This window comes from Streptopelia decaocto, assembly GCF_964273445.1.
Source record: "Streptopelia decaocto genome assembly, contig: HAP1_SCAFFOLD_263, whole genome shotgun sequence".
Taxonomy (NCBI): domain Eukaryota; kingdom Metazoa; phylum Chordata; class Aves; order Columbiformes; family Columbidae; genus Streptopelia; species Streptopelia decaocto.
Genome location: NW_028116903.1, coordinates 62,716 through 85,332, shown reverse-complemented (window position 1 = coordinate 85,332; position 22,617 = coordinate 62,716). Strand labels below are relative to the sequence as shown.

The following is a 22,617-nucleotide window of genomic DNA, read 5'->3' as shown; positions in this document are numbered from 1 at the left end:
TGTATATGTAATTCTCTATTTATATTTGATGTTTAGGTTGTAAATGGACTGTGGTATAAGCATATCCACAAAGGGAACTTATCAACAGGATTGTGTAATAAATGTCTAAGAACAGAACATAAGGAAACCAAAGCTAGGTTGAGGATTCTAGTCGTCACTGGAAGAACAGAAAAAGAATAGCGAAGAATGGTGGGAGGTATTTACTAAAGGTGTGAATGGGAATTTAGAGAGTCCAGCAGTGATGAGAAGAATAGAGAAGAATAGAGAAGAAAGAGAAATCAAATTCCATGTTGCTCCTGTTGTTCCTGGGAAGTGAAGGCTGAGAGTTGGGAAACGATAGTCGCCATGCTAACGGCAAAAATAGGAAAGTTGGGAACACTACCCTTGCTGCCGAGAAGATGACGAACTCGGCTGCCGGCTGCAACCTGGTAGGCCAGAGAGGCAGAGGGTGTAGAAACCTGGACCTGATCCTCTTGCTAGGAGTGGTGACTTATTGTTCCCAAGTTAGCCTGGCTAATCCCTGTATCAAGTGCTACGAGCGTGTGAGAATAGGAAGACTAACCCAATATGTTCTAAATTATCACGCTCATATTAACTCTGAATGTTATGATAGAATGAAATTGGAGGAGTGTGAAATCCAAGGGCAGAAATTATGGGTAGCAACTAACCTAGGGAAGGGTGGACTCGGTGTAGGCTCTGTCTCCTGCCCCAGGGGAGAACAGCGTATCTGTTTTACACAAGCTGGTATGTGGGGCTATTCAGATGGAGGGGGAGTGCAAGATCAGTATAAGGAGGAGATAGTTAAGAGTGCCACTCAGGAATTAAAAAAAAAAAAGCAAGAGAAACAGAAATTGGTACAGAAAAGCAGTGATTGGTATGAAGAAATAAGGCAAAAAGACAAGGGATTACAATTACCAACAGTAGGGAAAAACCTGTTTATAGATCTTATGGAAAAATAGCCCAGGAATTAAATGTCACCTCATGCTGGATATGTCGGGGGTCTCAAATGACTGAAAGTTAGTGTTGTGGGCAAATTCATCAAATACCTCTATTCCTCCCACTTGGTACCCAGGTCCACCTAATGGATATTGGTCTCGAAATGGTAGCCTGGTGGAAGAAAATAGGGTTCATGATAGTATGTGCATTTCTGGGTTTACTGTTTGTGCCATGTATGATCCCGTGCTTTATTCGGTTAATACATTCAGTAGTCCAAGGCATGCAAATATCGGGCATGCCTATAGATCCTGAAATGGCAACAAAAGGAACGGGGTATAAATTAATGATTTTAAAAGATAACACCAAACTGGACCTAGCCGCTGCTAGGCAAGTGCTAGCTAACTTGGAAGCTAAAGCACGAATCAATAGGATAAAAAGAAAAAGGGGGAATTGTGAGAAATGCAGTTGTGATTTGTGCTAAGATGTTTAATGTTTACAGATATAACCAAATGAGGCACGGGCTCCGAACCTGGAAAAGGGAAAAGGTGGTTAAGTTCTATGTAAAAAGTTATGAAACTTGCTTATGAAGTTATATTGACAGAGGGAACTAACATTTTAAGGGTTAACTAAACATATAGTGGGTGCCTACTAACAAACTAACATTTTAAGGCTTAGCCACACAATAAACGCTTAGTTTAGAGCTTCATGTAAATTTATGTTAAGAAAACAGAACCCCATTGAATGCCAAGATAAGAAGTTTTACTGCACCTAGCCGTAAACTTGAGGAGACAAGATAATGAAGATTTACAGCAAAAGGGGCACCAGTCTGGTTTCAATTGACTTGGCAGCTTGGGTCCCAGCCAATTCAACATAATGAGCCAAGGGTAAAAAGTTCACTGTGACGAAGCTGAAGGAGCCTTCATCCAAAGACCCCAAAGACCCCTCCTCAAAATCACCAAGTGACACTGTGCAGGCGCAACAGAGGAGGGTCAGGGTGGAGACTATGGAAATGGTTATCTGAGACTCATTTTAATAAGAAGCGGGGAAAGGTTATGAATATGTATAGGCATTCCTGGGGTCATTATGAATATGTAATACCTTACTGTATTTAAGCACACCTCTTATTGTTTAAAGGTGTGCGTGTTGGGCGGAGCGAATCCCCCACACACCCAGCACTGTTTTGCTTATGCTCTAATGAACACATGTTTAAGGAATACAAGGAATTGGATTAAACGTTGTTTATCCATAGAAAAAGTGTAAGTTATTTATTTCACATTCAAACTGCAATAAATACATTTATATTCAAACTGCAATAAACATGTTTTCACATCTGAAACAAGGGATGGGAAACCAGAGAGAATTTCCAGAGCCTTTCCCTAGCATTTTACTCAGATCAGATAACTTTTGGTTAAAACATCACAGTCCTCCCGTATTGCCCTGCAAAGTGGATCCTGGTCAACATGGACATTTTTTGAAGATCTATCAGTGGATCCCACAGGAGAAGCTCCAGTAGATCCAGTTTCAAGTTCAGCAGTGGCTGGGGAGAAAAGAGACAAGATTGCTGGTGTTACTTTTCCAATAGACACAGCCAAATAAATCACTGTAAAAACATTAGGGGTAACTGAAGAAACTACAGTCCAGAAAGAGGTTTGAAAACTTCCAAGGGAACGTAACAATGAAAGGGCCAGGCACAAAGGAAGAAATACTTTTTGTTAGTTTTTTCCCCTCATGTGCTTATCAGTCAGCAGTATTTCTAAAGCTGGTGAAAGCAATTCCAGAGGTTCCACGCTGAACATCTTCAGGGAATGCACCTGATTACACCAGTGCTGAATTCAGCCCCCTGCAGGCCTCTTGAGCCTCAAGTGTCTGTTTTCCTTAAATGTTCAAACCAGTAATTTACTGGAACGCTACTCCTAAAAACCAGCTTCTGCATTCACTGTGACAAACTGGAAAGAATCTGGCTGTGAAAACACCAACGCTTGTCCAGTGCAGCCAGGTCAGGACAAGTCTCCCAGCCTGGCACCTTCTCTGAGGGGCATTTCTGTAACTCACCCTGGCAAAACCCTCTTTCCTCCATGAAAACATATAATCCATGAAAGCAAAGACACCTTTGCCATCTTTCTCCAGCCACATTTTTTAGACAAGGTGCCCAAACCAAGCACACTCTATGACTCCTGTCAGACGCACAACTACGTTCAAAACGCATGCGGACACGATGCAATGACTTTGTGTCCATTCAGACACATGGAAAGAGCTCTGAGGCCACAGCTGAACACTCTCTGTGTGATTCAGAGCACACAGAAACAGAAGGAAATGTTCTCAGGGCCTACTTGCTTTCAAATAGCACCAGTCACTGCAAAGTGGTGACTCTGGGGGACCACTTATCATGAAGAGGTGAAATTCCTCTTTGGACACCTGGCCTCATATTATAGAGCATGTATTTTATGCTATGCATTACAAGTATTGAAACTTGTGTGTGCCTAAACACTACGGAATTAACTTTTCCTAAAGAAAGGGTATATTTTGTCACTGATTATATTCTTCAAAAAAGACTGCAAGACATAAGCTACAAATAGAAGCAATGAATAGTAGACAGCAAACATTAAGAACTAACAGCAGGGAACGTGTATGGTGTGGTTTAGAGCTGAATGCAGTTGAGGTACAGGGAAGAAGTAGTGATGGCTGAAGTTATAAAAATCTTATCCTGGGGCTGTTTTTATGTTTGATGTTTGTGCTTGAAGATTAACGCTCGTGAAAGGTGATTTTAGCTTAAGCTGAGTGGATCTGTGTGGGGCAAATGAGTTAGTTGTCTTTGTGCCTTTTTTTCAGGCAACCGCATAACTTCCTGCACAATATTCTGGTGAGCAGGAAGGTCTCACATTCAAGTCTAAACTGGAAAGCTAGGAGAAAAAAAGTAAGAAAATCTGTGCTTAGAACAGGAACTTCACAGCTTCCAAGCCATTCTTTTCAAGAGTTAGGAACAGTCATCTTTTTCCTTAAAAACATGCCTGACATAATGACACATTACCCTGTTCAATTTCTTTAGTGATTCTTTCATCCAGTTCCTGCCATACCTAGAATTATACAGAAAATATATAGTTAATATTTTAACAGCTACATTTTTGTAACACTAGAGCTCTAGAATATTCTTAAAACCCAAACATAACATGAAAAAGCCTTAAAAGATCCTAACAAATAGAGACGTCTTGGTTTGGGGTCTGATTTTTTAATGAAGAGAAACTCTTGGTCAGCCAGGTTGTAACATTCCCATTACTGAGCAACATTAACTAGCACAAAACAATCTGTAGCTCACCTGCTGGATTATAACTGGGCATTTAAAAAATATACAGGAAGAAAGCACAGGGGAATTATTACAATGAAGGTCTGGCTAAAGTCTGTCATCAAACACATGAGCAGAGTGTCAGCTAAATGTCTCCACTGTTCTCCTTCCCCCCAGTCCCTGGAAAAGGCACCATCTCTCACTATCCCAAGCCTCCTGAGCGGGCACTTCTCACCTCACTGCACCTCTCTTCAGGCAGTAACATCCCGGGTTCCCCTGCAGCAGTCACCTTCTCAATAATTGTTCTTCATACACCGGTGTTGACTGACTACTTACCCACATGGGTTACCTGAGCACAGAGTAGGCTGGATCGTCTGAGACTCCATAAGATGATACTCGGAGCCTAGGAACTCAATTTCAGCACAGTCCTGGTACTTCAGACACAACCGCTGTTACTACCAAGAACTTTTTGAATATCAGAGCTGGCAAGAAGGGTAAACCAGACTACTCCTATGGTTTAAAGAAGTTCCATTATAACAGATGAAATCCACACACTGTCATCTTGACTACAAATGGATTCTAGCTTTAGGCTAAAAGGCAGAATAACCTTGCTTACAGATACTCTCGAGCAGCAGTTGAGAACAGTATTTCAAAATGCTTACCTTAGCCACATAGGCTTCAACCCTGTTTCTTGATGATAATGTGCTCCCAGCTAGGCTTAGGAAGCTTTCTCCTAGACTCAGCCTTCCGTTAAGTGCCAAATTGTTGCCAAGATGTTCCCATTCGGTTGAATACAGAATTGGACTTGCAGCCACACCTCCACTGACGATGCTGCTTCCGATGACTGATTTGTTTCGATGGCGTTCCTGAAGGAGATGCGCGTTGGCTTCTGCGAGTTTCTCATTAGCTCTGAAACATTCAGAAGCATACAAAGAATGACCTGTGGGAGTAACCCTTCCACAAAGTTAACCTCCAGGTCTTTGACTATTATTTGACTTCTGAAAGTAGAAGGGATTAAGACCGTCCAAAACAAGAATATAATTTGATCCGAGGTTTTTTGGAGAACCTATTTCTAAGAAGTCACATTACCTAGAAGGACCAGCAAGTTACCAACACTTTGGACTTGTCAGCATTAGGGCTTCAAAGCAACCTGTGAATGCCGTGTGTTTACAGCGCTTCTGCAGAAAAGGCATGTCATGTGCCTAAGAACTCTGGGCTCTCTCTCTGAGCTCAAACCTCAGACATGGTGCTAAAATGGAATCCAGAAAAGATTTATTTTGCTTTTGCTTCACAGAATCAAATTCTGCTGCCTGAAGAGCCTGTCATTCAAGCATCAAGTTTATCTTTTCTGACATACACAGAATAAGAGGAGGAGATTATTAGAGATTAGCAAAAAGGCTGCCTGTTAAAGCACAAACAACTTAAAAAATCCCCTAGTAATGCCATGATCAGTGGTGTTATTGCTGGAACACTAAAGAGAAATTGAGACAGTTCTAATAAAGGGGAAGGGTCTTAAGGTACTTTCCTCACAATACACCATCTTATGTGTACATATCTAATACTAACCAGATATAGAAAAAGGATTTTAGGAGGAAAATGTATGAGGAAAAAGTATCTTACTACCACTCCAAAAAAGCGTGGACTTACCTTTCCAGTTTATTTGCCAGGCATCTTCTAATTTTTACCTCCTCCAGATACAGCTCTTTGTACCTTTTCACTTCCGCCTGCGTGAAATCTTTTTTAAATATATTGTCTTGTTGAATATTTTGTATCTTGTCCAATTCAAATTCAAGTTCTCTAATCCTGTGTTTCAGTTGTTTTTGCAGGGAAGCGTGATGACTGGCTCTGATCTGTTCTAATCTGTCCTGGGAGGCTGCCTGCGTCTGAAGGAGATAATGCACTTTGAACCACCGCAAAGAAAACAGAAGAGTCCCCACCAGTCAGTTTCTTGTACGCAATTTTGAGGGCCCACCTTTACTCAGTGAGGCAACTGTGCCTCCTCACTACCATCAGCAATCAAGGCAGAACTCTGGAACTACCACGTTACATTGCTTTTTTCATTCCAAAAGAAACCCCTTCTTAGAACCATTACTTATCAAAGCTACTAATCAAAAGAACACTGTCTCTGTAGGACAGGGCATATAGAAAAGGATTCCTCCAAGAAATTATGAGGATCCCTCACCTCCACCCCCTGTACAACTTCAGTGACTTCTTTTCTGAGCGCTTTCCCCTGGACAATGACAAAGCAGGACCTGTATGTCTGGCCATGACAACTCTAAGTGTCAATAGTGAGTTCAAGGATGAACAGTAAGAACAAGGCCAGACAGTGATACCGCCCAAGAACTGCAAAACAGAAAGCCACCCTGGGCAAGCTTTGCATTCAGCGCCCTGCAGGCACGTTACTCACACGTGAAAGCACCATTGCCCAGCCGTATTTCCTGTCTTTGCTGAAGGACAGTAGAAGTACAGCACTAACACACAGAATCAGGAACCAAAAATAACATACTACAAAATTATCACCACAACAGAAGTATATAATTGAGACTACAGGCACATACAAGAAATTCACTTACCTGCAAAAATAGATTGACTTCTTGTAGTTTTTGTCTTATTTCTTGTTCGGCTCGTTCTTCCACTTCTTTTTTATATTGTTCTATAAGGTTGTGATCCACCATGCTAGTCTCCAAACGATGTTTCAGGTTAGCCACCTCTTCTATCAGCTGCCATTTGCTTGTCTCCAGTTTTTGATGGTTCTCATGCATGGTGGACAACTCTTCTCGCAAATCCTGATTCTCAGCTTCCAGCTGCTTGCATTTTTCAGACTCTGCCTCCAACTGCTGGGAAAGTTTTGCAACCTGTAGACAGCAAAAAAAGAAAAAAAAAGAAAAAAAGATAAAAAAAACCAAACCAAACCAAAACAAAACCAAAGAAAACCAACCAACCAAAATCAGAAAAACCAAACAGGTCAATACATTTGAGTGGAATAGAACTTGCTGATTCCGTTCAAGTATAAAGAATGCAAATAGACATGAAGCTTTTAGTGGCATTCTCTAAGAAAAAAAAAAAAAGTCTACTGATACACAGAAGGTCATGAAAACCTTAGCACAAAGGCTTAGATTAAAAAATCCTCAGGGTGTACAACTTTCTCAAGTGTCCTTACAGAGTAGGTGAAACACTGGGTCTCATGACAGAAGCTGACATGGTCTCATGGGCAACCTCTGACAAAACTGCCAAGAAAAGATTGGCCTCCTAAGTTCAGTCTCCTCTCAGTTTTCAACCACAGATCTCCCTGCTGCCCACAACATTCATTCTGTCCATCATCTGCCACGGTTTAACTCCAGTAGGCAGCTAAGAAGCACACAGCCACTTGCTCATTCCCCACTCGTGGCATGGGAGAAATAATTCATCAGGCAAATCATGCTGATGAACACAACTATCTTGCACACCACAACACAGATACAAAACACAGCAGCAGGGGAATGAAGAAATTCACAGCCTTTTCCCTTTTGCCTTGCCCTAAAACCAGAAGGGTATTTGTCAGCTGCACTGTGCCTACACAGCCCACCTGATATCACAGAGTGGCTGCAGCTGGAGGGGACCTCTGGAGATCATCCAGTCCAAGCCACCTGCTAAAGCAGGTACACCTAGAGTAGATCACACAGGAATGTGTCTTGCTTTCATCAATTAGCTGCACACAAAAAATTCAAAGACTAAACCAGTCATTCATCAAAGCCAGTCAGGTACCTGCTGATGGTGGTGGTCCTCTGCAGCTGCCTGTGTTGTCCGTAAGCTAGTTATTAACTCTTCCAGGCGGTTATGAATCTACGGAAGCATTGTAAAAACAAGATGACACACCATGACTTTCCAGGCTGAAGTTTACACCTCATTACCAAAAATGAATATTACATACACCTCTTCACACCTTTATTCCTATAGCATTTACAACCAGCACCAACGATCAAAACAGCCTTAGTTTGATGTCGCTGTAAAATTGTTAGCAATCATCACCTCTGCCTTTTGCTTTATGGAAAGACAACATCATGTGGGATATGAAGAATCTTCAATTAAAACAAGTATTAAGCTTTTCCCACCCACAGTACGTTTGAAAATCATGCCCTGTTAACCAAAGGGGAAGGACCAGCACTGTGACTCCCTTCCCTCCTTTGACAGTATCAGTACAAAGGTCAACTTTCACACCTAGTTATTTTCAAAATCTCTTCAGCACTAACAGCTGGAGTCATAGCAAGAAGCCGAGTTCACTGGTTACAATACAAAAATCATTTGCTTCATAAAGGTCACTGATGAAAGCACCTTATCTGAGCTAAAATTAACCACTGCATAGAGGCACTGGGAAATGCCAAGGCTCACACTGAGTTCTGCAAATGATACCACAGGCATTCCTCTTCACTGCTTCATGGAAACACATACCAAGTGGCCAAAGGAAAAGCAATCCAGCACAGCAGATGTCCTGGAGTATAATTTTTTGTCCCAGTCTGATGATGCCAGTCAGGCCCCTGGCACAAAGTGCTTGGCAGCAATATCCCCTGTGGGATTTCTGTGAGTTAACTTGATGAATACCTTTAATAATACACATTGCCACAAGTGCCTGGAGCAGCATCTGATGTCACAACAGGTCTAATGCAGACAATAGTGACACCAGCATATTTGTGCCAAATCCTTACCTCTCAGAGGTAAGAAGCCTGTATTCGGAAGAACACAGGGACTGAACTCCCCTAGGCTCTCCAGGAAAACCTCATCCTAAAAGTTCCCCACAGAAAGAGTTAACTAGGCTTGGGAGCTCACAAAAAGGGAAGTTTGTGACCAGCTTACTGATGCAGACGTTTGCTGGTCTCGCTGAAGGGCTTCGATCTTATTGCCCTGCTGCTGGAGTGTGGCTTCCAACTTGGCATTTTCCATTTCGAGGCTTAAAAAGAAATAAAGGTCTTGTTATGGAAATCCAGAGCACCACTTGTGAAAGAGCAGCGTGAAATAACATGATCGAAACCAAAAGCATCCTTGAAAATAGCGTATGAACTTGTTGTGATGCAACAAGACTGTCCTGTAGTTTTCACAAAGTCCGAGAAAGCAAGAGACATCTGGCTTCACTGAGTTATTCTCTTACCGTTGCACACGTTCTTCCAGCTGTTTTACGGTTATATTAGCCTCAGAAGATGCCAAGAGGAAGCCCTCGACTTCTTTTGCTTTATTTTCCAAGGCAATCTTCCACAACTGCAAAATCACAGCAAGAATCCACAGTAGTCAGGTGAGCTTGTATGGAGAGGAGTCAACTACTGCTGAAGAATACAAGTACTGCGTGTGTGTATGCACACCCTCTCCTCCAAGAACCATCATCATTTCAAGTACATTCAAACCTTGGCTTCTACTGGCAAATGACCACAAACTGTCTTACTGCAGCATCTTCAAACTGGCCTCTCCCATCCCTGCACTGATTTCTTACAGCACATTTCTAAGCACCAACACTGCTCTTCCAAGCCTTTCAGTGACTTGTAACACTCTTTTTATTGTACCTGCTTGTTTGCTCCTCCACTAAAAGTATGAATTGAAAAGTTCATCCGTCTCCTAAAGTGACTTCACAACTCCCGCATAATAGATTAACATGACTTCTGATTAGATCAGGCCTCTATACTTCAGTGGTCGTAAGAACACTGCCAAAGGTGGCCCCTGCCTCAGAAAGTAGCTTACAGTGCATTTGCAAGAAGGCTGCTCAAGGATGGCAAATTAGAGCAGGGCCAAAGAAGGGAGAGAATAAGAGATAAAAAAATAAAGAAAAGCAAACAAACCCCCCAAACAAAACAAAAGCAACCAACCACCACCAACAACAAAACCCCCAAACCAAACCCAAACAAATTATATGCAGAATAAGCTACAAGAGCATTCAGAATTGACAGCATCTGGTGGCAGGGGAGGTAAAAAAAAGCAGAGACAGCATAGAGAAGCCCAAATGCAGCAGTCCAGGATTCCTAGTGTTCATCAGAAACCAGACAACCTGCTTGGCCAAACCAAACACAATAACCTATGGACACATCAGTTTATTTTGCAAAGCAACTTAGGAAACAGAAACCTTTTTCCAAGTAAGGACAGAGCATTCCCATGTCAAAGACTTGGACAGTAACCTCATTAAGCCTCTGACATAGATTGCTTTCTAAGAGCATCAGCAAGTTCCTGCTGCAGCCGTCTGATCATGCCCTAGTGAAACAGGTAAATGAGCATGAAGAAGGTTACAAGAACCTGAAATATGCCTTCACTTATTTGATTATACAATTAGACCTGCCTTCAGATTGAACTCAAAGGTAGGAACTCTTGCCTGCCACCAGCAGGCATCTGCACAGATGGTGACCTCTCTTCATCCTACTCAGCTGAGCACCTCCAAACTATCAGCAGCTGTTCATGAGGACTTGTGTTTCCTAATACATACAAAAGGCTCAAGTACTAATCTTCTTGGAACAATACACCAGCACATGCTGCAATAATGTATTTTTTTTTCTAACAAAAGGCAACGAAATCTGTTGCAATACAAGAGCGATAGTTCGACTGCAGATATTACTCTGATGACCAAAGGCAGGACTTTGTATTAGATTGTCCTTTGTTCTGTTTGTCCATTACACAAATATAGTGCTAGAGTTAGGCTAGGTTACGGTTCGACTCGATGATCCTGAGGGTCTCTTCCAACTGAAATGATTCTTTGATTCTATAATTAAATGAATACATCTAGCTGAAAGCTCTTATGAGATACACTTTAAGTACATGTTCAAGCACATCCTTTTGCAGTCTTCTTACTGAGTTTATTTAAAAATAACAACTGCCTTTATACTGGCAGATTAGATTTACAAAAGTCTGGATGCACTCTCCCATTACCTACAGCTCCCCTACCTCCCTTCCTACCCCCTATATCTCCCTGCCTTTATTCTTTTCCACCACTTTTCTCAACAAAAAACATCTGCATGCAGAAATGGGAGCAACACATGGGTCCTGCATGTTTAAGGGACATAATTTTATGCTAGTGCTCTGCATAGGAGCATGTTTCATATTCATGTACTGTGTGAATTTGCAGAAAGACAGTTTAGCGGATGTCCTAATGAGTCTTCTGTCCAGTTAATTAGTCTTTCACAGAGTCACAAAGAAAGAACACATTTAAATATGGCCACACATCATAAAACAGAGAATAGGAAGCTTAGGTCAGTGTCTGAAATGAACTTCTTGAGGACCAGGCAGGACCCTTAGAACCCCCAAAAACATCCATAAATTAATACTGGCCACTACTAATACTCTTCAATTTCGATAGCAACTTATGGAAAAGCAAATTTTTTTTTTTTTGATGTAGGAGCTTAATATAAATTCATCCCCCACCGCTTCACTTGTCTGCATCTTCATTTCACAACCCTTGCATTTTGGCTTGTTCTTCCCTTTATACCACTCTTACTTGTGTCATCAGTGTGATACATAGATAAAACCCATTAAATAATTAAAATCATTCCAGAGGGCAAAAATGGACTAAAGAAAAGGTGAAAAAAGTTCTAGAGAAGAATCACCTTTCTTGATCAAAGCTTAGACCTAGATACCTGTGTTCTGTTCACTGCTCAGATCTGAGCAGTAACATCCTGTTCGCCAAAACCTTCCATAATTCCAAGAGAAACAAGGCAAACCAGAATAAAACAGCATTATTTGAGCCCATGCACATAACTTATACCTGATACATTTTAGAAACATAAAAGAATTTCAAGAACTGACAAACTTTAAATTGTTCTTTGTAAGCGTATACTTTACCTCTCTTTCTACTTTGTCAGTCTCATATTTAAAGACTTGTTCTCTTAAATCGGTACACTTGGCATTTAATTCCTTGTTTCTCTCTTCCACTAGATAAACTGGCTTTTCTGTATACAACTATATACTATTACACATCATTACAAATGCATGAATGATGCATTTCCCTCATTCACAGTCCATAGATTTGGCTCAAATATTACAAAGCTGCATACTAGCAGTAATTTGTGCATCTGGTTGATCACTACATAAACACTGTTCCCATCTAAGTGACTGAAGGCTGACACAAGCTATTTATCAAGACATTAATTTTACATTACCTTGTTCTTTTCACTCCCTAGTTTTGCTGCAGGTCTGGAAAACAGAAACATATTTCAGTACTGGAATATTTATATTGCATTATGAACAATATCTAAGGTTGCTCTGAAACTTAACGTCAGTAGTGAATTAAAGTAAAAATTAGTATGAGAATTTTGTTAGATGGAGTTGAAGACTGAAAAAAATTTGTGTAGCATTATGTCTATTGGAAAGGTATTTTTGCCAGGAGGTATTAAGCAAATAGCTGAAATTACTATTCTCTGCACTTTACCCAAGGTGACAGGAATCTTACAGCTATAGATATATATAGAGAGAGATGCAGATACAGAGTTATGTGCATTTGCTATTTAAATCTAGAGGTTCAGCTCTTTTCAGTATTGAGAATCCTTCTCTTACAGGTCAAAGCAACCTAATGTTGGATTCTCTGGTGTACTGGGTCTGGCTGGGATGGAGTTAATTTTCTTCATAGCAGCTCGCACATTGCTGCGTGTTAGATTTCTGACCAGGGCAGTGTTGATAACACACCAATGCTTGAGCTGTTGCTGGACAGTGCTTGGACAGCATCAGCACCTACTGTTTCTCACTTTGTCTCCCGCAACAGTAACTTTGGGGCAAGCAAGAAGTCGGGAGGGGATAGAGCTGGAAAAAAAAAATAATTCAAAAGGCAGAAAGAACTAAGATGCCTGCAGTGGAAGAGTAATTTTAGTCTCTCCTCTCTCTGTTGGAAAAGATAAAATATATATATTTATGCACACACACACACTCACACTCAGGTAATTATTCAGAATTCGTGCACGTTTGACCTTATCATTAACTTGGCTGGTATGCTCAAAGCACTCCAAGCTAAAAACAAGTAGTTTTGAATACAAAGGGCATCAGGTAGTATTGTCATATGAAAGAATAAGAATCATTGTGCACTCTGGTTTACAAAACTTCCCGTTAGCTTTTAGGTCAACCTTTATCATGAAAAAGTTTTATTTACAATATTCCTTCTATTCAGTACCTTCTTCCATCTTGAGATGTTTCACTGAAAGTGCTGTCATCCAGTACTTGAAAATGATTCCCAGTAGAAGAACTCATCTGCTGATCAGCCTTCTTCTTTGAAGCCTGTCTTTTATTTTTCTTTGAAACTTTGGCATTTGGGGAAAGTTTACTACAAAAGAAAGGGAAAGAAAGAAAGGGAAAGAAAGAAAGGGAAAGAAAGAAAGGGAAAGAAAGAAAGGGAAAGAAAGAAAGGGAAAGAAAGAAAGGGAAAGAAAGAAAGGGAAAGAAAGAAAGGGAAAGAAAGAAAGGGATAGAAAGAAAGGGATAGAAAGAAAGGGATAGAAAGAAAGGGATAGAAAGAAAGGGATAGAAAGAAAGGGATAGAAAGAAAGGGATAGAAAGAAAGGGATAGAAAGAAAGGGATAGAAAGAAAGGGATAGAAAGAAAGGGATAGAAAGAAAGGGATAGAAAGAAAGGGATAGAAAGAAAGGGATAGAAAGAAAGGGATAGAAAGAAAGGGATAGAAAGAAAGGGATAGAAAGAAAGGGATAGAAAGAAAGGGATAGAAAGAAAGGGATAGAAAGAAAGGGATAGAAAGAAAGGGATAGAAAGAAAGGGATAGAAAGAAAGGGATAGAAAGAAAGGGATAGAAAGAAAGGGATAGAAAGAAAGGGATAGAAAGAAAGGGATAGAAAGGGAGATCATCAGCTGAGTAGCTTTACTTAAAAAAGCCCTGTGTAACAGATGTACTTAAGATGCTGCCCAGAAACAACGGAGATGAAGAATACCTATGACAAAATACAGAGTTGACTCCAAAGACCCTGGAAGACACTCAAGTATTTTAATAATGTTCCCCTAGGAATGAGCAAGAAATGTGGAATCTGAGCTAGATTCAGCTAAGCTGAAACATATTTCATATCCCCATTAGAGGAAGTACCTAGAGCAGAGATGCCTTTGAAGGACAGACAGGAAAAAAACTCCTGCTTAGGGTTGCGTAAAATTATCTGTGCCTTCGTCAAACTTTTGAGCTTGGTTTGGTAATATCTTTTCCCTTTTCCTGACAAAGAACATCTGGACTTTATGAAAACACCAACTGCATGAAGATCACTCAAAATAATCTAGAAAAGGGAGAACGCGAAGTAAACTGTAAGTTCCTATTTCCTGGTTGGCCATTTCCTACAAAAATAAGTAGGGAGTTTTTCAGTCTTCAGCTCTGGTTTTGAAGGCGCATTTTGCCTCGGTATTGACAAGGAAATCTGCAGGAATTTGTCTGTTTTTTTTTTTTTTTTGAGCACGCAATAAATCAATACCCTTGAACCTCCATTATGAGCTTAGGGGTTTTAATTTTCTTTTGTTTTTTCTTAAATTTTTGAGAAGCAGTGGACTACTCGGCATGGCTTTCGGCATTGAGGAAACTACTTCAACTACTACAATATTTGAAAACCTAAAAGATACTTAGAGTAGTACTACAAATAAAAATTAGACATTATTTCCTTAGTTTACCCTTTCATTGGCATCTTGATGCATCTCGACCTCTCCTCAGATGAAAAATTCTTTTTGTCTTTGACTTCTGCAGTGTTTCCAGTCTCAATTTTCGAAGAGTCCTTCTTCCTTAGAGTAACCTTTTGTTTCATTGGCTGATCAGTAATGTTGCCTGGTGGTGGATTTAATTTATCAAGATCTTCCTGGTTTGCCATCACCTCAGTTTTGAAACATCTTTGTTTGCTTTTTTCCTTCTCAACCTACAAAAAGAAAGTTAAACTGCGTGTATTTCTCAGTATTTCTAGAAGAAACACCATACTCAAGACTGAATAATTCAGTGTTTACCTCCGAAATCACATAAAAGAAAAAAAAATAAAATTCATACGGAGAAGCACTTTCACAAAATTACACTACAAAGTGTGTTAAGCCATTGAAAGTACTTTGAATTCACTCATGATAAAAGAGATAACAAAAACACAGCCCTTAGAAAGAAAACAACAGTGTTTTTTAAAACACGAACAACAAAAAGTGAAAGCATTACTGATGGACAAAGAGCTAGAAGGACTGCACAATGTTAGCTGTAAAAACACAACAACAAAAATCACGTGGAAGTGTGCGGGGCTACTGTGTCCTTAATGAGGGTAAAAAGAAAACAGATCCCAAATGCACAGGCAGAAATGGTTTCACAGCAAACAGGAATTTTGGCCAAGGACAAGGAAGACACACCGTGCCGAAACCACAGCAAATCAATAGATCATTCAAGACCCTGTTCAGAAGCTATTTTCATTCTTTGATTCAGAATCAGAATTGACAGCACTGTGCGCATTTCTTTTTCTGGCAAAGAAGTGAGAATTATTGACACTGGAACTGAGTGCCACCTACTGTTGAACTGCAACAGTAACACAGACTGTTTTCCAAAAAAGGGGGAAAAGGACAACTCTCCACTTCTCTCTTTATTCATAACTCATGTATTTCCATTAAAACAAAACCCAATTTGCACAAAGCATCTTCCCTTAATGATGAATAGCTGAAGTGAACAGGACCATTGATATGGAGAAAGACTAAAGAATAAGGAGTAGCAGGTGAACTTCTACCTCTTTTTGCAGCTGTACCTTCTCTTTCTGCAAAGCCAGGAATACTATTTGCAGCACTCCTACCTTACTCTTAAATCTTTCCATATCTTGTTTTAGTTCTTCATCAAGATTCTTTTTCAGTGTGCCACACAACGGCTGAGCATTTGCAAGAAGACTTTCAATTTCTGTTTCTCCTCTTTTATTACTGTTGATAAGGCACTCCCTGGGAACATCACCATTAAATCCAGAGTCTTTTCCAAGTTTCCTTTCTCTTACAAAAAGTGCATTTTCATTACTTGTAGAAACACATTGCATTTTAGGAAGAATAGTAGAAACATCATCCAAAATACTTGTGTTTAAGTTACGTCTTGGGGAATATTCAGGTCTTCCCATTACATTCCTAATTACATTCCTACTACTTCCATTTTCATTCTCCTCCATTTCCATCGCAGGCCTTTTCTCTTCCTCTCCTTTGGCTAGAGGCACCGTTATCTTATCTGTATGGTTTGTGCTCTCGTCTTCATCTGTACTCCAGCTACCTTCCAGATTTGCATTTAAGTTATTTTGATCAGGAAGGACACCAAGACTTGGAATGACAATTTCCATTTTGGGTACTTTTCCACCTCGCTTAAGTTTAAGTTCTCCAAATTCACCTTTATTTTCTAACTTCCTATCTGATTCTGTTGCACGAGATGAAACAACACAAGAACTCTTCACTTCTGACATTTCTCCCGCAAGGGAAGTACTTTTCCGAGTTTCATTAATTTCACCAAACAGCTGCTTCAGCTCTGCTGTAATACTTTTAAAATTTGTTTTCAATTCCCTTTTCTCACTTTCAACTCACATTCTTTCGTATCTTTCTTCCCAGGGTTTTGGACTTAACTGCTTGTCAGCACTGTGCAATTCCTCATTTGCCACTAGGGCTTCCTGAGGTGGAATTTCTGCTTTGTCAGTCTGATTTTCCCATGCTGTTTTCTGTGTCAAGTTGATAGTTTCTAAAATATATTTACCCTTAAGCAAACAGGTACAGATAGAAAGATTACCAAGGAAAAGGAAGTTACAGTTAATCTAGGTAATTTCTGTTGCAAACTCAGCATTCAACAGAAATAATAGAAATAAGAAAGTTTGAAAGCAGTTTTTATAATAAAAAAATATTGAGTGACACTAAATTAAAGGTTCACTGAATCATCATTTTCTTAAAAATGCAAGGACCTACTGTAGTTTCTCTTGGACTAGATATGTTTAGATCTTGGATTAGATTCATTTAGACATTAAGGTTGCTTTTACCTTTTATCCTGCCTGCTTTCCGTATGTGGTAGCAGTTATCAAAATGCAATTCATTTTTTCACATTGTATTGCTTTATTACCATTTTTCATCACAACTGCCTACATTTTCTCACCCTCTTTCCTCCACCATTCTCCACTGTCTGACATTTTACAGTCCCCTGCCAGCTAAGCTAATACAGCCTGGATGAACATGACAAGCTTTCCACTGTCCAGCACATGGAGAACTGGCAGAGTTAGGACTAGATCTTCACCCAAGATTCAGAAATATTAAATTCCATTCCAAGCTCCAAAGAGAAGCATTAATTAGGGAAACCTGTCCATTCCTTCCCTCATCCCCCAAAAAATCAGGAACCCAAGCTTGTATGGAAACCGTACCATGCTGTCGCAGGTCCACCCCAGCCCATCTCCCTGACCCCACGCTCTGTTCCTCAATAGCTCTGACTACTCCAGTCATCTGTCACCCTCCTCCCAACATCCTCACTCCCCATGTGTCTCCTTAGCTCCTGGTGCCTTCGCAACAGGGCCTGCAGCCTTGGGGTCCCCATGGGCTAAGACCATCCAACTCCTCGCTCTCTCTTCTCATTAGCCAGGCCCTTTTCCCCCTCTACACAAATTCCTCCTTCAGAAAAGGGCAGGAGCACCTCAACCAGCCACCACCTGTCTCAGCCTCTCCATTCCCAAGCTCATTGCCCAACTACTACCAGCTTATAGTAGGCTTCAGTTCTCTGCTCTGCCTGTTAAAATTAAGCATGTCCCTCTTTCATGGTGCTTGGGTGTGGGGTGGAAATCATTTACTCCACTGTCCCTCGAGGTGGTACAGAAGATTCCAGACCTCTCTATCCAGCCCTGTCCTGTACGCCCAACACGAACAGGATGCCTGCCTTATTCTAGAATGTCCTCTGAAAAAAAAACAAACCCACAACCTTTTCAAACACTTATTACCATGGTCAAACAAGCACGTATTTTGCAGAGGCAGAGAAAGGATCAGAAAGGTCACCATATTTCAAGTGGTTTTGCTTGATCTTTCTCTCACAAAGAGGAAGAGCAGGCATGTTTAACCAAGCAGATAACCATATAATAGACTAATCTCCCTCTTCACTTGAATGTGCATTTTGTATAGGGAAAAAATGCATGACTGCACTGTTTGTCAGCACTGCACAAAAGGAAGAATACCGGTCAAAATATAAGCAAACCAGCTGGAAACAAGTCAGTATAACAGCAAGCATCCAACATAATGACAAAGGTTTTACCCCACCCTTAGAAGATTGTATCCAAATTTACTTCAGACTGTAAGACAACTTTCATCTACAGGCCTCTCTCTTCAGCATTATTTACTGACTGGTAAGGTTTGTTTTTTTACCTTGGTCTATAACACAATCAACCAGTTCAGACTCTAATTCAAAATATTTTGTTTTACATACGGGCATCTCATCATTTTCAAAGGCATCCTTGAGGTCTTCTTTTTCAGCTGCTGATGACATACGACAGGTAGATCCCGAGTGCTCACCTACAGCGAAAAATAGAAGCACTTTTATAACAAGCATGAGTTAAGATTAGTTATTTACACCAAGAGTACATCTTGAATCATCACATTTGTGAGAAAAATCTTAATGCAAAATAACACATCCCCTCAAATCTGGGAGCTCCTAGAGATAAAACTATCGTCATACAGATTCAAGATGCATCTGTGTGAATGCCTTTATTCCAGGGCATTTTAGTTTTTAATGCATAAAGGAAATGTGCCAAAGAAATCGATATACATGGTCACAAATAACAAAATTCCTGTTTCTTAAAGGTGCGTGATATCCCTCTCTCTTTCTCTCTGACACACTGTGTGCTGTGCAGCAACTGGCTACATTCCACCAGCAATTTTAACCTCCCTGTGTGTTGTGCACAGAAAATCACACGCAACGAAATCACAGCCTGAAATCAGTAAGGCCCCAGCTTTTCTCCACGCATGAAACAAATCTGTCTCTAGATGTGGATCTGGAACGAGTATTTCAGTCAAACTGCTGCCTCATCTCTTGCAGAAGAAACAAGTGAGGCACAATCAAAGACAGGCCTGTGAAATGTCGAGAAACATTTCACTTGTACTGTTGAAAACAGGATTCACCTTTCCTCTCCCAGAATCTCTAAGGAATATTGGACAAGTCACAAACACCTCAGAAGCAGTCACTCAGTCTGAGCTCCCCATTATGGGGTGTCTGCCTTGAATCTCTGTTACATCTGAGAATTGGACTCCAAACAGTCCCAGATACAATTTAGAAGCAGCAACTCGTTGCCACTGGTTTTGTGGAAGGCACACAACACTCTGAAGTCTCAAGTACTCAGAAAGAAACAAGTCCCAGCAGCTTTAGTGTGGCACCTAAAAACAGAGATGGAGGCTTTTCACCTTGAGCACTCTGCACCTCCTTTCCCGCTCCACAATTCTATGGGTTCTATACAACAGCCTTTCTATAAACAAAGCTTCACTGCTAAAGAGGTACACAGTATTCTTCCTACAGTGAAAGTGATCAAGACAGGGAGAAAATAGGTATTGTCATAATAATACAAAAGGATCCAGTATTAATAACTCACAGGGCCAAACTCACTTCTGGCATTTTCTGTTTAAGTGATTCGTTTTGGAAGTTTCATTTCTTGAAAGGGATTACATTAGATAGAAACTTAGAGTCACAACTCATATGTCTGAATTGGGAACCTAAGCTCCTCAGTCAGTCATATAGGTTTCCAGAGGTCAATCCTAACCTCAGGTTACACAGTGTGAAATAAAAATCTTCTCCTCCCACCTCAGTCACTGGTGGATGCAATTTCCTGGATTTTTTGTAAATGTATTTTTTGGGTATTTTAACATAAGGCATTTCCCAACACACATTAGTCATTACTGAGCTGATAGCACTTATGTCAGAGTTGTTATGATGATCTATTGATGAACTATTGATGACTATAATGTATTTCAGACAATCTATCAGGTATTAAAGATAATAACAATGATACTTGATTATCTAAGGATAATATTCCATAAGGAAAACAGACACTTTTACTCTGCAATCCCGAAAAACAAGAAAAAGTCAGATTTAGCCTTTCCTGATGCTTATAGATATCCCAGTACCAAGCTGTTTGCTGGTGCAGATGAAGGCTCCAACCAGCAGTACAAAGAAAGGACAAAAGTGCAGGCAGCCAAGGACCATTTGTAGATGGCAGATAGGTACCGTAGGGAGTGTTATAAATTATCAATACCAGGACGCTTGGAATAAGTAAACACTTAGCTTCTATACAAATAACCTCTATAATCTGGAGGTCAACATCTTCATTTCCTCCAACAGTTATGCATAGTTTGTGGAGATGGGTCTTTGTCCCTCTTACTAGCATTGTAACATGGCTGGATAACTGGACCCAGCAAGTCCCTCCCTCACCGAGCACACAGCTTTTGGAGTGCTAATTGGGAGGGGTGGCCAGAAGCATTGGAACCCGATGAAATTCAAGAGGGGTATCTGCATCAACATCACAGTGATATGTAACATCCTTTCAGAAAACAAAACAAAAAGAACTCAAGAAAGCAGAACGGGGCACAGATTAGGCATAACTAGGCATCCAGTATGTTGATAATTTGCACATAAGCATCTTAAGTGGTAACAATATCTCCTAGAATGAGAAGAGTCTAGACACACCAGTGTGCTCCGAGTTTCTAGCACACCTGGAAGCCTCTCCACTCCAAGTTCAGCAGGGGGCGGTCAATCTCTCAGATAGACGGAACTCCTCCAGTTTCCACTCAAGTCACAAACTGCAACATGCATGCAGCTTCCTACCATACGACTTCCTACGTGTGACCACTTCCGGCATGGAACATGGGCACCACCATTTTGCTTAAAAGACAGATGAAGTTTTTTGTGGATACAGGAGAGCTGGGACACGTTTTCTGAGGAAGACTGCGCAACACAGACTGAATAAGCTTTTCTGGTCAACTGTATCTGCCTGAAAGCTGGAAAAGTCAGACCTGCCAGCACCCAGACTTCTCTCTGCATACAAAAGATGAAAATCCCCCACCTTTTACTCTGCCTGTTCTCTAGCTAGTATCGAGAGGTGACTTTTAGAGCTCTCTCCAATTAGCCTTTACCACTCCTCTCTCCTCTAATATTTCCCTCCTCATCAATTGTCTTCCATAATAACTTTGTGCAAATTACAGTGTTGCCAAAGACAGAGAATTCCTGGCCACACGCTGACACTGTCATTTCCTCCCACCTTGTCTCTCTTCCCCGCTTCCTTCCCCTGCCTCTGAACCTGCTGGGCAGTTTCCAGCCTCAAAGGAATGTATTTGCTACACGTTCCAAAGCAACTGCCAGACAGGTAGAGAAAAGCCAGGGAAGCAATCATTCCTGCTACGTACAGCTACAGGAGGAGCCCAAGAACGATCCTTTCTGTCTCACCTGCAGCACCTGGACAGCTTAAATTGCAGATCCCTAGCCCGGAATCAGCTACGGCACATGCTCGGGGAACCGCAAATATCAGGAAGGGTTTTTTTGAGAAACTGGAAGGAAAGCAAACTTCAGGACTCCCCTGCAAAGGGGAGATGACAGCAGGTATAGAGGAGGAAGCCCACATCATGGAAGGGTATTTGCAGTGTTGAATGGCAGACCAGAGGAGGAGCACACACATGCATAGAGGCGTATTTCAGTAGACCTTCTTTTCCCAGAACACCTTGCTAGAACCATTAATTTAGTATTAGGAAAAAAACATGCCAGTACAATGTGTCTGGCCATAAAAAAACCCAAAACACTACAGAGACTGCTATGAATACCTTCAATATCATCTGCATCTCCTAAACCTAATTCCTCCAACAGATCTGCAAAACAAATACATCAGATGCTTTATTAAATACTCCTCTCCAGAAAGATTATGAAGCTAAACCCAGAACCACATGAACTAAACGTTACCTGATTCCTGCTGCCTTTTTTTAGGAGAGGTTTCCTTCATTTCCAAAGCTGATTCTGGAGTCTTCAGCTAGAAAAGACACAATCCAATGACAATAGGCCAATTTCAAAGTAACCACATACTATTCAATGAGGACAACAAGTAGCCCATCTGACATGAACAAATACTTACCTGGGAATTGCTGGGTTTCTCTGAAAAGCCTGGAGGTTAAAAAAAAAAAGGTTTTGAAAAAAAGTGATTTTATTTAATTGAAGGTCTCTTTTCCTCCATTCAACATCACCAGGTTTACAGCTAAGTATTAGTTGAAAGCATTCTTTCATCAAGAGTATGATACCTAACATTCAGTTTGCCTCATCGTATAGCATTTGGATGACTATACCAGAAATGGACACCACACACTTCCCATCACGCACCTTGGATTTAAAAAACAATAATCACAAAACTAGGACAATTCATGTGAAGCAATAAGGTCGGGCTTGTTGAACGAACAAAATCAAAATACTTAGTCCTTTTGAGGAGCTGAATCCTGTTTTCTAAAAGGATTCT

At 40.7% G+C, this 22,617-nt stretch overlaps 1 protein-coding gene across 1 annotated transcript in view; it reads right to left on the bottom strand.

Moving 5' to 3' along the window:
* Window positions 1-2,186: 2,186 nt before the first annotated feature.
* LOC309452022 (uncharacterized protein) overlaps window positions 2,187-22,617 on the bottom strand; it is a 44,174-nt gene continuing 23,743 nt past the window's right edge. Inside the window, 16 exon segments of the mRNA XM_082076702.1 lie at window positions 2,187-2,473; window positions 3,965-4,010; window positions 4,879-5,125; window positions 5,864-6,099; window positions 6,790-7,266; window positions 7,961-8,038; window positions 9,047-9,140; window positions 9,339-9,445; window positions 12,319-12,352; window positions 13,320-13,469; window positions 14,804-15,042; window positions 15,877-16,695; window positions 16,699-16,866; window positions 18,564-18,649; window positions 22,074-22,140; window positions 22,243-22,271. Coding sequence (XP_081932828.1) covers window positions 2,325-2,473; window positions 3,965-4,010; window positions 4,879-5,125; window positions 5,864-6,099; window positions 6,790-7,266; window positions 7,961-8,038; window positions 9,047-9,140; window positions 9,339-9,445; window positions 12,319-12,352; window positions 13,320-13,469; window positions 14,804-15,042; window positions 15,877-16,695; window positions 16,699-16,866; window positions 18,564-18,649; window positions 22,074-22,140; window positions 22,243-22,271 — 3,026 coding nt within the window. The 3' untranslated portion in view covers window positions 2,187-2,324.